Here is a 17919-nt window from a genome sequence, read left to right on the forward strand (position 1 = left end):
TTTTGTGTGTTAGATCCATATAAATATACAGATTTTATTAAATATTATATTGTTCTCTTTGATATAGGTCGAATGGTTTTGGAATGGTAAACCATTGCGAACAGGATCTCGCTTTCGCACTTTTTGTGATTTTGGTTTCGTCATTTTGGAAATCTCTCCTATCTATCCCGAAGACTCCGGCGAATATAGTTGTAGAGCAACAAATGATTACGGTGAAGCAGTGACAACGTGTACGATGATATGTACAGGCAAACGTAGTATTATTTTAGAATCTCAGTTACCCAAAGGTATGGAGAGTACAATTGATAAAATTGCCGAATTAGAAGGTCTTGGAGCTGTTCCGGGTCAGATTAGTCCTGAAGATGATACTGGTAGACCACCAGAATTTATCACAACTCCTTCTGACTTAACTTTGACTGAAAATTCTCTTGCTCACTTTGAATGTCGGCTACAACCAATTAACGATTCCAGTATGAGAGTCGAATGGTTTCATAACGGCAAGCCTCTTCTTGCCGGTAGTAGAGTCAAAACAATTCATGACTTTGGTTTTGTCATTCTAGAAGTTGCAAATTGTTATCAACGCGATTCTGGTTTATATACCTGTAAAGCCACTAATCGTCATGGCGAAGCCACAGTATCGTGTAAGCTTCAAATTCGCGGACGTCAAGGTATCATTCTAGAACCTCAATTACCAAGTAATTTTAAAACTGGTACGGAAAGCATTCAGAAATTGGAAGAGTCTTTATATAAAAAAGACGAAATATTAGCAGAGGAAGAAGCACCAAATCCACCAAGATTCATTGTTGAACTTAAAAATATTGAAGTTGAAGAAGGTGGACCAAGTCATTTTGATTGTAGAGTCGAACCTGTAGGTGATTCTACTATGCGTATCGATTGGTTCCACAATGGACGACCTTTCGCAACAGGTTCTCGAGTTCACCAAATTAATGATTTTGGATTCATATCATTGGATATGTCGTACACGTATGCACGAGACAGCGGCGAATATGTTTGCAGAGCTACCAACAAGTGGGGCACTGCTACTACTAAGGCTACCATTACTTGCAAATGTAAGTTATGCGATTTAATATTTTCGATAAAAAAATAGACACTTTTTTATTTTAACTATTATGTACAACACAAAAATTATTTTTTATTTTCTATTTCTTTTCCTTACTCTCTTTCACAGCTAAAAAAACGATAGACTTTGATTCTCAATTACCAATGGGAATGAGCGGCGAAAAATTAAAAGAACTAGAACGAGGACCGATTTCTCAAGCTCCTGTGGAAGAAATACCGCGAGAACCGCCTCATTTTATCACGCAAATTCAATCGGTAACCATCGATGAAGGTGAATCAATTAGATTCGAATGCCGTGTAGAACCCAAAGAAGATCCAAATCTACGCATCGAATGGTACAGAAATGATAAACTGATACCTGCTGGACACAGATATCGAACGGTATATGATATGGGATTTGTGTCGATGGATATATTGTATGTCTATCCCGAAGATTCTGGTGAATACGTTTGCAAAGCGATCAACGATCTTGGAGAAGATACTACTCGAGCTGCTGTATCTTGCAAAAGTATGTTATGAAATTTTTATTAACTTTTACTTTTTAAACCAAATTAACTGTCAAAGCGAACTTATCAAATATATATCTTTTTCACAGAATTACCGAGCATAATTTTACAAAATCAAGTACCAAAAGGTATGAAAAAATCTGAAGCGTTGATGCAGATGGAAGCAACAATTAAAAAATATACTTCGGAAATTCATTTAACCGAAGACGATTTATATGATGCGGATAAGAAGCAACCGCCTCGTTTCGTCACACAAATTCAAGATCAGACTAATCTTATTGAAATGAATAGTACTAAGTTCGAATGTCAATTGGCACCGGTGGGTGATCCAAATATGAAAGTTGAATGGTTCTTTAATGGGAAACCGTTACCACATAAGAATCGGTTTACCCCTATTTACGACTTTGGCTACGTAGCGATGAACTTTGGTTGGGTCTACCCAGAAGATAGTGGCGAGTATCTATGTAGAGCTACAAATCTTTATGGAATGGATGAAACCAGAGCTATAATCAAAACTACGGGGAAACCAGGAATTATCTACGAGTCTCAACTTCCAAAAGGCATGAAAAGCATTGAGAAGATTAGAGAAATGGAAGCAGCATGGCAAATGTACGATATTATTTTCTGTTTTGTGTTTTACTTGTGCAAGAAAAATAGTTTCTTTAAATAATAAGATATAAGGGAGGGTGAGGTGAGATTTATTGTGACACTTTTTGGAAATTGTGTATATCTACTGAATTATTGGTCTAACTGGTTAGATAACATTATCATTCGAAAGAGCAGTTGTTGGTCTTTCAGATACCTCTAGGTTTTTTTTTTATTCATCTGCAACTGTAGTGTACAAGCACTTGCAAATATCACAGCTAACCTACCCGTTGGAGGTGTTGTGACACGGAAAAATTTACCAAAAAATAGGATTCAGAAAGCTATATAAAATCATTATAATGACTTTATCCCCTTTAACTATAGTTAAAGGGGATGTGTTTTTATGCAAAAAAACGCATAATGCAAAATATCAAAAATTTATTTTTTTGTTACAAAAAATAAAAATTTTTGGTAACTTGACTGCGTCTGCCATATCCCGTTGTGTCTTTGCTGTATTTTATTTATACGTTCTTACCATGGCTATAACACAATTAGTAACAAAATCAGTAATATAATTATGTATATACATTGAAATTATGACTGCTTTCGTTATACACAAACGACATTGAATTACATACACAAATAATAATACTGAAAAGTTCGAACAATTATTATTTCAACAATGTCAAATCTTTGAAAGGTCGCCAGTAATGGTTTGCAATAATTGAAGCAAAATTAACGACGATTCAAAGATTGTCCGGCGTCTTATATCGGACAGACCAAACGTAATTTGAATAAACGTATTAAAGAACACTCAAATAACATAAAAAAAACAAGAAAGTTGCCAATCGGTTGTCAGCTGACATAGAATCTCGAACAATCATGATTTTAATTTGGCAACACCGAGCATATTACATAGCGAGAAACACACTCGCAAAAGAGAAATTGCCGAAATGTTTCTAATAAAAAAGGTTGACAACACCCTTAACTTACAAAAAGATACGGAAAATTTAAACCCGATTTACAACCGCGTCATTAAGTATACATAAATGTTTGCCTTTACACGTAACCTGCCCTTTCTTCTTATTTGTATTTATGGCTTTGAGTAGTCTGACAGTTACTGCCTTTCAGTAAAGACGTGCAATGCTTTTTCGCATTATGTGCTTTGTTATATTCAATTTAATTTTTTTCCATTATTTGGTACGATACTAATTGTTTCTTTGGTCTCCTGTAACAACACGTGAGTATGTGAGCTTCAGTATGCATGGTACACGTAAAAAATGAAAAATAAATTCCGTTCACCACAGAGACTTTTGTAAATAATTGTAATGAGTGAGTCCCAGATGCGCACAGTAATAAACGGACACAGCAGGCTGAGTGAAACGGACACAGACCAAATGCGCACAATCGAAAACCCATGTGGTGCAGAGAATGCTTTGCACACACACACACACACACACACGCGCGCGCGAGGGGGGCAAAGGGGGTAAGGGGGGGGCTTTGCCTCAATTATTGCAATTATTTCTTCAAAATTGTTATGTATTTTTAGTCTGTGTTGCATTCATATCATTCTAAAAAGATTTAGAAGTGTCACAAACAACCTCACCACTCACAAATATTGTCACCACTAACTCGCAAGATTATTGTTTAACATAACAGTTTCTAGATTCCTAACCTAAACTCATAAAATTAGGAATTTGGGCTAAATAAATGCACAAAAGTACCACAAAAGTAACACTAAACCAGTAGCTGAAGGACATTGCAATCCTCTGATAAACTATAACCCAAACAGACTACGACAGAAAATATTGATTTTTACCTGTATTTTGAGAGCTCACGCATTGAAGCATTTCTACGCGACGTAAACAAAGACACAGACCGTCATCTAGCATTTTACATGTTGACCTTCTATCTCTTTTCTGGTCAAGTTTTGTAACTAAGAAACTACTAAAACTGGAGATATTACTAATGTCATTACTTGCAACATGTCACGATAAATCCCACCCTCTCTTACTTGATGAAAACTGATACTTAAAATCGATACATAACATCACATAACATCAAACAAGAGAACGTCACAGTTTGACTCTTCTGTGATTTTAATGAGCTTTAACATGATGAATTTCCATTAGAAATAAAAAAAAATTATTTCGTGTTTGAGCTTTTCATCCAATTTGCCTTAGAAAAAGAAATTTATAACAATCGATAATGCAGTTTATGAGCTACGAAGAAAATCTCGTCATCGCGCTGTAAAGCGTGAACGACAAATAACAATATAAATATAAAATACATATAAAGTGATATAAGATAATTTTTTAAAAATTAAAATTGTCGACGAGTTTCGAACCCGCTGGGACTCCTATTATTAATACCCTGATGAAAATGTAAAATCGGAGCGTAAGTCGAATGTAAAGAGAGACTAAGAGCGTAAGTCAAATGTAAAGGGAGAGTAATAGAAGCGTTAACAAACCTTCTACAAAGCGTAAATTGAAACAATGAAATGTAAAAAGAGCGTTAACACTACTTTTACATTTCATTGTTTCAATTTACGCTTCGAAGAAGATTTGTTAACGCTTTTATTACTCTTCCTTTATATTCGATTTACGCTCCGATTTTACATTTTCACCAGGGTAGTTGTGCGTACTTCCAATGCATTATACGGTACTGCGCGATAACGGATTTTCCTTCATATCTTATAAACTACGTTATCGATTGTTATAAAAGACTTTCTAAGGCGCATTGGATGAAAAGTTAGAACACGAAATAACTTTGCACAATGTAGATTCACTATGTTAAAGCTCACCAAAACGGAAAAGAGTTAATTACGACCTGCCTTTGTAAGTGGAAAAAGTATCCCCGTTACCAATCGAGTAGATAGCTTGCTCAATAACGATATTGGAATAACGATATGTAGAAATCTAATCAAAATTTCCAAACAATTTTCTTCATGTCCGTGTAAATTTTTTTTACAGATAAAGACTGCTGTGAATTTAGTCACATAAATTCCATATTATTATCTCTTATTTTTATTTTCGTTAAATTTCATCAGTAATTCCACGTATGTGAATCATATTAATGCATATATTAAAATCTATGAAAGTAAAAACATAGAATTTACTTTAAAAAAAGTTTCACAAAAGTTTATATCAATTTAGAAAAAAATTGGATTACATTCGATAAATTCCTGACCATGTAAAACATGTGGTTATAACATTATAATGTAAGATCCATTTATTCATTCTCATCGGACAGCATTCATTTACTTCTTATGGGTATTTTGAGACGTTATTTCCAAACAAAATAATTTTCAACAGAGAAAAAATCGTTTCCTAATTTGTCTACAAAATATTATTAAGTATTATGTAAAGCTTTATACAACGTTTATAAGCAGATAGAGCGCATTAAACTGAAAAGTCCTTTACCTTTTGCAATTTTCGCAACAGTTAACGCGTTATTGATTACTAAAATTTGATGTATTAGCCTTGAAATGTGGGGGGAATTGTTTATAAGTGGCAATGGCTACGCACGAGCGTATTATTTAAATTATTCGCATTTTATAGCGTACCCGAAGAGGAAAGTGAAGAAGAAAAAGTACGCTCGGCACCTGTTTTCGTGAGCAAACCGGAACCGATAACCGTCGAAGATGGTGATTGGTCTAGATTCTGTTGTCGAGTCACTGGACACCCAAGGCCTCGTGTTATGTGGATAATCAATGGACATACGATAGTCAATGTAAGTTTAGAAATATCATTTCCAATACATCAAATAATGTCGACATTTTTCGCAGAAATATATAATGCACTTTTATAATGCAGGTAATTAAATTTATTTCTTTTTTTGCGCAGGGATCTCGTTATAAACTAACTTATGACGGCATGTACCATCTAGATATACCAAAGACTAGACAATATGATCACGGTAAGGTGGAAATAATTGCAAGAAACTCTGTTGGTGAAGCACGTACGGAAACGACTCTAACAGTCAAGCAACGGAGCGACGATTATCGTGGTGTATTGAAAAATTCACCAAGACGTAAGTTTTCATCTTAACTTTCATACATATATACATGAATTCTTCTTATATTGAGTGTCACAATAAAAAAATTATTTTTATTGAGCAATAAAATTGCAATAAAATTGCAATAAAATGTAAAATGTGAAAATGTGAAAATTCAATTAACTAATAACTTTATGTAACTTTTTTAAAAAGTATTACGAAGAATTCATATGTATAACAATTTAATCGGGTTACAACGATACAGATATATCACACGTCAAAATAAAAGAAAACGATTGTTAGCTTCTAATAATGATTCGCGAAAAGCGAACGTAGATTAGAAAGAATCGAAAACACAGTACATATATCGACACATGCATTCTATTCGAATACAAAAAACACTCTAGTCATTCGAACATAAAATCCTGATCCTCTCCTTCCCGCTTTCCACGTTTGGCTTTCACTCCAGAACCACAAAAATTACCTCAAAAATGCAACAGCTTCTTCTGCTTCTCCTTCTTCTTCATGGTTGGAATGTCGACAGGAATATTAAAGCGATATCATCTTAAAAGATCAAAGGTATCGTATATCTTTTACATCATATTCAGGTATGAAAAATATAATTGTAAATATAATTATAAAAAAACCTTAGTATTGTTTTATATTTTATTAACCCCTTCGACTACGCACAGAATTTTCCTGTTCGTGCTCCTGTAAGCAAAAAAAAATATGATCGAATTTTTACTCGGTATTTAAGGGATTTTTACTCGGTATTTAAGGGATTCGAATTTAAAGTAAAAATTTTTTAATTTAGATCCAATCTAATATTGTTATATTAAGTTACATTTATACTGCATTTAGTGAGATAGCGGCTTATTTTATTTCATTCAGTGACCCCCATGGAATCTTCTTCAGCAACTATGGAGCTGTTATTTAAAATTTTTTAGATTTTTTAATTTTTTATTTTAATTTTGTATTCAGCAAACAAAGAAACCCTTAAATACCAATTTTTATAAAAATTGAAATCAGTTGAGAATAAAACAATGTGCGCCGTATGCCGTCGAAAGGATTAATATCTTTTCTCATATATATATATATATATATATATATGTGTGTGTTTGTGTGTATATATATATATATGTATAATATATATATGTATGCAGGTATATATGTATATGTATATATAGAGTATCCAAATTCATTCGCTCGTCAATATTCGTAAAGCGGTAAAAGAAGTCAAGATGAACAAAAACCGAAGTTGCTACCAGCATATAGGGAGTTATGTATAAACATTGCCGCTTTATAAATAACTCTTTGCGTGTTTAGCGACGACAAACGCATGTCTTGCTGGGCGGTCCTATTTCGTTACATCCAATTAATAACTCAATATAATTATTGAATATTGCAAAATAGGACATTTTTGTTCATTTCGATCCTTTCTACTTTTTAACGAGCATTGACACGAATGTTTTCGTACGCCCTATATACAAATCATATATTGTAGCGCTAGAAAATATAAATTTATTACTTATCATTGTAAATTTTTTTTTAAATCTAAACTCAATTTATTTCATATAACATAAATATATCTTACACGTATATTTATCTCTTAATCTGTCTTTAAGATTTTATTTAATATTTGTTTTTCATACTTTATTACAGGCACCGTACTATTCTTTCTCTGTTAAAGCATTATATTAGGTATTATTCGTGAAAGTGCGAATATCAAGCATTTTAATATGTCTTAATATTGCGTAATTACAAAGATTTGATCCTTATTTCCATTTATGTGTTTAATGTTGTAATTTTTCTTATATTTTTATTTTTTTACGTTTTCTTTTTTTATTTGCGTTCCCTATGTTATCTATCCTTTGATTTCTCGCACGGAAAATAACAACTGACTGTACGATAAAATGTAGATTCCGGTACAAAATTTTTTATATAAAAACATATAATAAATTAACTCAGATTATTTTGGCTTAAATTTTTGCTTAAATTTATTTATTTATTTATTAATATAAGAAATTAAAATAAAGTTTTAATTAAGGAAATGTATATAAAGGATAATCGCGTGAAGCCTCAAGGCATGTTACGCTTCTGCATACTCCAGCCACGCGCCGTCTGACCAACTTTATTTATTAATAATTTATTAGATAATAATCAGAACCAAATTTGGTATAAGAACTTTTAGTTTAACATTTTACTTTCTTTCACTCCATAAAATAAAAATTAATTATTCTGGAACACCCTATAATATGTTTATATGTGTTTACACTAGTTTCTTTTTTAATTTTTTTATATAAAATAAATAATAGTTATACAGAAAAGATAAAAACTAGTTAAAAAAATAATTTTCGCATTGTTTCTTTTTTTACAAAAAATTAAGTTTGAAGAAATGAGAAAAAATTGCCTATGTATAATCATATATATTTTTAGTTAATAGAATATACATATATGACTATATATGGACAATTTTCTTTCATTTCTTATATCCAGTTTTTTTAATCAAAAAGCAATGTGAAAATTACATTTTTAAACATTTTGTATGACTATTATTTTGTATGACTAACTTTTTAGTATGACTATTATTTTTTGTACCAAACAAAAATTTAACAAAAAAATTAGTATAAACAAATATGGACGTATTTTATGTTTATATGTTTATGTGTTTTTGTATAAAAAATTTGTATCGGGTTAATTTATTTAAAAAAAGCAAAGTTTGATAATTATATCTCTTATATAAAATAATTTAATCAAATAAAAAAAAAGGAGATATAATTATTCTCTTTATAGTTATTCTCTTTAAATTAAAATAAGTTTTCATAACATGAAGAAGAATACGTTCATAAGAAACAAATAATTTAGTTTAACTTTAATAACTTTGATATTAGTTTTCAATAAAACACTTTTAGATATGTGTTAATCATTCAAATTTCCTAATTTTCCTATATTCCGCTCCTATTACAGTCTAGGAAAATTAGACTTTTTGGGAGAAAAAAGTTTCAAATAAAAGTTGTAAGTATTAAGTAGACCTATAATAATAATAAGTTTGGTTCATTAATATCGGTCAATTAGTTTGGTTGTAAAATAGAAAAACCATGAAAAATGGCCGTTAAATTGTTTATAACCTTCTTAAAAAAGTCTCAAGCAATTAAGAAAAAACTTTCTTAAAAAACCCAACCATTTGAAATTATAGAAAAATATAGCTTTTATTACGATAAAAAAGTGTATTAACCTGAGAAAAACAATTTTTATATAGATTTAATATAGATTAATATAAATTTTATTAAAATTAAATAAGACACTAATAAAATTTTAATGAGAACTCGGTTTTTAAATAAAACTTTATAAATATTTAATTTTGATTATGTACAGATCTACATTAAGTATTATATAGTTTTATTAAATGTCTTTATAAGAATTAAACGAAATAAATATTTGTTATACAAAGTTTTTATTAAAATCTTATAAATTCTTATAAAATTTATATTAAATCTATATTAAATTTATAAAATTTATATTACATCTATATTAAATCTGTATAAAATTTTTTTTCGCGGAAAATTTTATCAAAGAATATTAATAACTTTTCGAGTTATATGAATTGTTTATTCGAAAAGCGCTTCACCAAAATTTAATTTTTACATTTTTGAGACCATGTACAAACCCGAACCAAAGTTTCTTTTCTTCTTAAAAAGTTGCAGTATCATATACCGGTACTACAAAATGTATGCAATGCAATTAAGTTTCTCAAATAAACGTGTAAAAAACAAGCCTAATTAATAATTAAATAACTTTTAAAGTATTTACACTATCAAAATGGGTTTACACTATCAAATTCATGGAGTTACACTATCAAAAAGTATTTACACTATTAAAATGTATTTGAAAGGTGTGATTTTTCTTCAAATTTTAAAAAAAGTACATTATCCTAAGTTGCTTAGAACTTGCATTGCAAGAAATGTGTATTTATTTATTTATTTTTTTGCATAATTTAATGCTATTAACAAACATTTAAATTAAAAAAAAACTTTAGTGCAATTAATAGTAATATAACTAAATAGTAATGTAACTAAAACATTAAGTTTTTTTAAATTTAAATGTTCGTTAATTATGCATTAAATTGATTAAATTATGCAAAAAAAAAATAAAACGTACACATTTCTTGTAATGCAAGTAATAAAAAAATTAAATTATATTAACATACAGCATATGCACACGCCACATAGATAAATAAATTATTTATACATATTTAGCGCGTTAAATAAATAATTAAAAAAAGAGAAATATGAATTAGTACGTTTATTTGAAGAAATATAAGGAAATAGTTTAGCTAATTACTTTCGTCTTTCTAGAATGCTTAGTTCCCAAGATAATGACGATTGAAGTAATTTGAACGCGCCAGATCAATTTTGTACGCACGCGCCTGGCCGCGCGTTAGCAGACGACGCGCACGCGCGCGACGTTGTCGGCCACTGCTCTTGGGTTGATACTGCCTTTGTTAACACGTTTACAATGGTCGATCTTCATGAATCGCTTCAAACTTTTGGAAAAGACTACTTTAACTTTTTAATAAGACGTTGTCAAAATTTTAGCTCTTAATATTCGTAACTGTAGCAACAATAATTAAAAAAAAATATTATCTCGGTTTCTAAGCAACTTAGGATAATGTACTTTTTTAAAAAAATTTTAAGAAAAATTGCTTTTTTCAAATACATCTTATCCCATTTTAATAGTGTAAATACATTAAAAGTTATTTAATTATTAATTAGGTTTGTTTTTACACGTTTATTGGAGGCACTTAATTGCATTGCACATTTTGTAATACCGATATATTAGTTTCATACACCGCAACTTTTTAAGAAGAGAAAAAGCTTTAATTCGGGTTTGTGCATGGTCTCAAAAATGTAAAAATTAAATTTTAGTGAAGCGTTTTTCGGATAAACAATTGATATAATACGAAAAGTTATTAATATTTTTTGATAAAATTTGGTACACTCTTTTATATAAAAGCTATATTTTTCTATAATTTCAAATGCTTGAGTTAATTTTTAAAAATGTATAAACAATTTAAGAAACGGCCATTTTTCATGGTTTTTTCTACTTTACCAAACTAATAACCGATTTTAATAAACCAAATTTATTATTGTAGGTCTACTTAATACGTATAACTTTTATTTAAAACTTTTTTCGATTCCGTTTTTAGTTTACGAGGCGCAAGCAAAAAACTGCTTTTTTCTCACTTTAACCCGTAATTTTGCAGTAAACCCCAGCTTTTTGCGAGTGGCAAATGAACCTATCTTAATCTACACATATTAATTGTGCTTTACGCACAGTCAAACTTGAGTTATAAATTTTTTTTCCCAAAACGGCTCTTTTCGAAGCTAATTTTCCTAGACTATTACCAATTATCTAGGTGTCGTCGATATTTGTTGCGTCATCGTTCACGTACTGTGTCTTAAATATTGTGATTTTTACTTAGATGTTCTTATTTCTTGATTAAGGGAAGCACAACGTTGCTTCAACGAGGTATTTGAATTCAATCTTATAATAAATTATAATGTAAACAATTCATTATATTTTCAAGAAAAAACATATAAAAAATATATATATAAACATTAGTAGTCGTAAAAATACCTCACTGAAGAATGTTGTATTCGCTATCGAGAATAAACCAAACGATATGTCCGTATGCGTTACTTTTTGTGAAATACAAGCTGTATGAGAACACATAGATATTATATATTATTTCTTTAGCTTGGTACGATTATGGGTTAACACAATACCAGACCGAGCGTCAAAACACAGAATTGGAGCGTATATTTGATGAACGTCATCAAAGTGTTTCCCAAGGAATCGAAATTGCCACGGAGCATCTTGGCTCTAAAGTTATCAAAGAACCTGAAACTGAATGGCAAAAATCCGTCAAGAGTAAGAAAAATGAAGATTATTACAACAAGTTGATGAATCTAGAAGAGGACCAAATGCTCAAAGAGACCAGATTGAGAGAAGTTTCGCATCAGTTCGCTATTCCCGGTGATAAAATTGTTGCACATTCCTTAGCAAAAGGAATGGCACAAAAGTATGAAGAAAGTTTGTAAGTATTATAGCAAATAATTGATAACATTGTCAATGTATATTTAAATACTTGATAAATAATTGTAATCACTAATTTCTTTAAAATTGAACATTTCTCAACACAGTGTTATTAGTCGCGTTTATAATTATATAATGTTTATTTAATAAATTATAACGTATTAGGGAAATTTTGTCTTGGCTCAATATATTGACCTGTTTATTGTATTATTTTCACTAATTTCTTGTTAGGGAGGAGCAACCTCAGCCAGAACCAACACAATCACCTCCAAAATACGTAAAAAAACCGTTTGTTACCGAAGTAGATATTGACACAGAACGCGTTAAAGCCACTGGAAAATATCCTCCTGAACCATCTGAATCCACAATTCATGGTCGCGAAGTTCATATTGCAAAACAAAAACAGACACAAAAGGAAGTCAAAGATGACGTAGAAATAACAAGAAAAATTACAGCAACAGAGACTACAGAAGTTGAACACAAAGCAAAGACGCAAGAACGCATGGTGCAAGGTCAAATTAAACCTTCCAAACCGCCAATTTTCACGAAGAAGATTCAACCTTGTAGAGCATTTGAACAAGAACAGGCTAAATTTGAGGTTGAATTCGATGGCGATCCGCTTCCGACTATCAAATGGTATCGCGAAGATTTTCCTATACAAAATTCAGCCGATCTTCAAATTTATACGTTCAGCACCAAATCGGTATTAATTATTAGACAAGTTTTTATGGAAGATTCCGGTGTCTTTTCTGTTATTGCTGAGAATAGAGGAGGAAAAGCTAAATGTAGTGCCAATTTAGTCGTGGAGGAACGTAGAAGGCAACCTGGTCGAGGTGGTGCGGTACCACCCAGCTTCTTATCCACAATCCAATCTACTTCTATTGCTGCTGGACAACTCGCTAGATTTGATGCAAAAATTACCGGCACTAAACCTCTAGATGTTTATTGGCTCAAGGTAAAACATATAAAATACTAGTTTATCAATTTGATTTTTTATGCACATAAGAAATTTAAATATATTTTTATTGTAGAACGGTAAAAAGATAACGGCAGATATTCGTTATAAAACTTTGGAAGAAGATAACATTTATACACTTTTAATTCTGGAGACAGTACCGGAAGACACTAGCAAATACGAATGTGTTGCTATTAACAGTGCCGGAGAGGCGCGTTGCGAAGCAGAATGCACTGTGCACGGACCTCCAACAAAGGTTACAAAACCTACAACGCCAACAATAGAAAAAGCTCCAACCATTTTAGAACCATTAAAGGATCAAATTATTAAGGAAGGAACTTCCGTCGCTTTTGCTTGCAGGATCATAGGAAAACCTACTCCTACTATACAATGGAAGAAAGCTGATAAGGTATTCAGCTTTTACAATAATAATTTTGACGCTCACTTTGACGCTAATAAATGTTTCTAATAATTTTATTTATAAATTTTTATCTCGTTTGCATAGATAATTAAACCATCAAAGTACTTTCAAATGCAAAAAGAAGGCGATTTTTGTACTCTGAGGATTTCTGAAGCCTTTCCCGAAGACGAAGGTGTTTATAAATGCATTGCTAAAAACCCTGCTGGTGAGATCACGACGTCTGCCAAACTCAGAGTTCTTGGTAGGACAAAAGAGATTTCATATATAATTTTAATTTTTAAATTACTTTTTCCAACATACCATATAAAAAAGTTAATGCATCACTTTTCTTCATTCTGACTTAGCGCCTGACACAACTGATATCTTGCCAAAGTTAACACCTTTAAAGGATCAAATAGTAGTAGAAGGACAACCAGCTCAATTTAAGACTCAAGTGACTCCAGCAAAGCCTAAACCAACGATTCAGTGGTATCGAGAGGGTGCCTTGATCCCTCAATCGCCCGACTTCCAAGTAAATATCTTGTTATTGTTCTCTCGCCTCGATGAAAAATTTTCTCAGAATTTTTTATATAATTTTTCAGAATTTTTCACATTTTACATAAAAAGTTCTAAAAACTATTAAAAAATTCTTTTCAGATTTTTTTTTCAAAAACTGTAGGAAACCTGTGAAAAAATTCTAGAAATTCTATATTAGAATTCACATAACGTGAATTGAAGGAAGACGCGACATTTAAGTCTTCTTTAGAAATAATTTTATCATGTTATGAAATTAAGCTGCATAAAATTATCGGAACACAGACGATAAAAGAATATAAACTGACATATGACAACACAACTAATAGAGAATATACCTTATTTTCTTACAGCTGGATCTTCAATACTTGTGTGATTTTATATATCTTTTAAAGTTCACTAAACTGTACTCCAAATGGATGTTTAAGACATAATTAAGTATCTGTACTTATACCTACACTCATACTATACTCAATATAGTCCACCTAAGCTTTGGGATGGATAAAATGAGAAATAAAAAATCAATATATTTAAATAAGCATCTATTAACATATTATGGAAAAAAATTACACATAAAACTGTTTATTAAATATAAAACTATGTTTGTTTATTAGACGTTATCTTAACTTTTACCTATTAAAAAACCCCTCCAATTAACTGGAGAAAGAGAAGAAATACTAACCAAAAGTTGAACACTAAATAAAAAGACAAAATCTTATATGATAATAAGAGATGCTTATTAGGTGTTTATTAGATTCTTTAAAGAGATTTTTAAGGGGATGCTGGATTGCTTCTCAAACTTGATCGGGGTCGATAATGTAGAGTCATTCATGCACTTCATTAATGAGATTTCATATATACATTCTTTTTATAGATTTGGAAATTCTTTTCCAGAAATAAAGTACACAAAAATAATACGATAAACAGGTCAATATATTGAGCCAAGACAAATTTTCTTAATACATTATAATTTATTAATTAAACATTATGTAATTATAAACACGACTAATAACCAGCTGTGTTAAAAAATGTTAAATTTCGAAACGTTTCGAAAATTTAACATTTTTTAACACAGCTGGTTATTAGTCGCATTTATAATTATATAATATTTAATTAATAAATTATAATGTATTAAGAAAATTTGTCTTGGCTCAATATATTGACCTGTTTATCATACTATTTTTGCTTAGCATTAACGAACCCTTTATATTTGTTTGTATTGTTGTTAAAGTACACATATTAATATCCATCTGTGAATTGGACTTTACATCGAGAACGAAAAAATTTTTTTTTTTATTGTTCTACTTATCGACTTTTTACGCGTATATAACCTAAATCTTCGTTTCGCAATTTCGTCTCAATTAAGTCCTAAAATCTAATTTTCGAAACTCGACATTTGTTCTCGTCTGTGACTCTACTAGTCTGTGAATACGAATTTCGTAAGTACAAACTGTAGATCTTTTATATTAAGTAAACATTGTTATGATGTGACAACAAATTAACAATTTTTTTCCGTTTTTGATAGAAACTCCACTCCACAGACTGGTAGCAATGCGTATTCTTTTATTCTGGAGACCCAGGTAGCAAGCTCACGTCATTTTGACGTCCTAAAATGGTCATTTACTGACTATTCTTGACGTCACGGAATGACGCCCTTATGACGTTAAAATGAGGGTCGAATGTCACAAATTCCTGACGTCATGAAATGTACCCTATTTTGACGTCATGGAATGACGTGAACAATATGTTGTCAAAAAGATCTCTAAAAGATATTCTGTTTTTGAAAATAATAACATAAAGAGACTTTTAAAAGATAACATATAATGTCAAAATGTTAACCAATACGTCGTTTTTTGAGAACAGAAAGATATCATGAAACTGATATCTAAAAGATTTCTTAAATCGGATACCTTTAAACTGCAACTAAAGAAAAATAAAATAAAATAAAAATTACATTTTTTTTAAATTATTTTTATCAACAGCACATACTAAATTTAGAACAAATTTTTATTAATTAATTAAATTTAAATTATATTATTTTATTTTATTCTTACTTGCCGCTGATAGGTTTGAACCCGGGACCTTAGGATTACGAACCTTGTACTCTAGCTGCTACGCCAATTTGACTCATCGATATGGGTACTTGTTATTGTCTACATATACCTATATGTTATAAACTGACGCAATTATATTATTTTTTATAAAAGCAATTAAATTTTGCAAAACATATTAAAAATAAATAGCATTAATTTATTTACTTATTAATTTCATTGTTAAATTTATCTTTTTCCATAACCTTAATAATAAAGGATAACATTTTCAAGAAACTTAAATGAAATTCTTTAATGAGATATCTTAAAGACCGCTCTTAGTAGACGTCTCTGATAAATGTTACCATTTTGACATCATTTCCAAGATATCTAAATGTTTTCTTAAAAAAGTTCTCTTAAAATTAAATATAATATGCTTATATAATATACTAATGCCTTACGCCTTAAATCTCATTGTAGACACTGCTTTAGACCGTGTCTAAAATACGTCTTAATGACGTCTTTATGTCCCGATTTTGGATGCGTGCTGTCTGGGAAAATAATTGTCAGATCATGACTGAAATATGACTACGAAATGACGTCACATCATGACGTCAATTTTAGGTCATGTAAAAAAATGGTCATTTTGACGACATATGACCAGATATGACCATTTTGGGACGTCAAAATGACGTAGGCTTGCTACCTGGGGAAGGATTTCCAAATCTATCAAAGAAATAAAAAGATATTACGAAACAAAAATTACTGTCTTTTTGTTGGTCAAACAGACAACTCCAGCATTCCCTTAATGAATTGATTATCAATTTATTTATATTTAAAAAATCGAAAAATTTGGCGCATTGTGATCTTTAAAAAATGTATAAAATCATATAAGTAAATATATCACGAAGCAGCTACCTAACCAGCAAAATAATATTTTTGAAACATTTTCGATAATATTTAAAAAAACGTTTGAAAAAACACTAAAAATAAAAATTTAAAAACGCTAAAAATAATAAAATAAGTTCCCTTTTACCATTAAAAAGTTTTTTTTCAACCTTTAGACAAATATTTTTTTAATATTTAATACACATTTGCTTTAAAATTAAAAAAAAAATTTTTTAACATTTGATAAATATCTGTTTTAACGTTTAAAAAAACTGTTTATTAAACACATTTATTTCGAATAATTCTGTAATAATTTCTTACTGTGGTGTTTTGCTAATTTTATACCGTGCCACGCGAGACGCACGTAGGGGTTCTCATTTCGATTTATCCGAATATTCTTATCAGGTTTATATTGAATTTATTATTAAATTTTTATTACAATAAAAGCAAAAAAATGGCTACATAATTAAATAATTTTGATAAATTCAACGTAACTTTACTAATCTGGCATCGCTTAATTTCTACGATAATTTTGTAAGGAGGAGAAGACTATACATGTTTCAGCCAAGCCACAATTGTACCTGTTAGAACATGTTTAATTTCTGCGCCCGAAAAAATGGACACCCATCTAACTGTCAGCCACCGTCGACGTTGCTTGATTACGAAGATCGTATGCAACCTAACACTTCGTGATGATCTATGAATACTTCATGTTTATGCATACATATTTGTTATAGATCATTTCAATAGATGTTGTCAGAAGGATGAAACATGTATAGTTAACTTATGTTTTTATAAATAAATAAAAGCTTTACAGCTTTTTACTAATTTTTACATAGAAGTAGCATA

The 17919-nt window shown here is 30.3% G+C and overlaps 1 protein-coding gene across 12 annotated transcripts in view; it reads left to right on the forward strand.

Annotated features, from left to right (window-relative positions):
- LOC105839056 (titin) overlaps positions 1-17919 on the forward strand; it is a 221105-nt gene that overhangs the window by 35520 nt on the left and 167666 nt on the right. For 11 of the 12 annotated variants that reach the window (XM_036288720.1, XM_036288726.1, XM_036288723.1 and 8 more), the window contains 10 exons: positions 68-1070; positions 1190-1588; positions 1676-2195; positions 5732-5903; positions 6017-6203; positions 11925-12264; positions 12495-13218; positions 13295-13627; positions 13724-13880; positions 13984-14150. In XM_036288720.1, coding sequence (XP_036144613.1) covers positions 68-1070; positions 1190-1588; positions 1676-2195; positions 5732-5903; positions 6017-6203; positions 11925-12264; positions 12495-13218; positions 13295-13627; positions 13724-13880; positions 13984-14150 — 4002 coding nt within the window. The remainder of the gene's footprint in view (positions 1-67; positions 1071-1189; positions 1589-1675; positions 2196-5731; positions 5904-6016; positions 6204-11924; positions 12265-12494; positions 13219-13294; positions 13628-13723; positions 13881-13983; positions 14151-17919) is intronic. The other variant, XM_036288732.1, reaches the window with a different exon arrangement.

The sequence above is a fragment of the Monomorium pharaonis genome, chromosome 6 (genome assembly GCF_013373865.1).
Source record: "Monomorium pharaonis isolate MP-MQ-018 chromosome 6, ASM1337386v2, whole genome shotgun sequence".
Taxonomy (NCBI): Eukaryota; Metazoa; Arthropoda; class Insecta; order Hymenoptera; family Formicidae; genus Monomorium; species Monomorium pharaonis.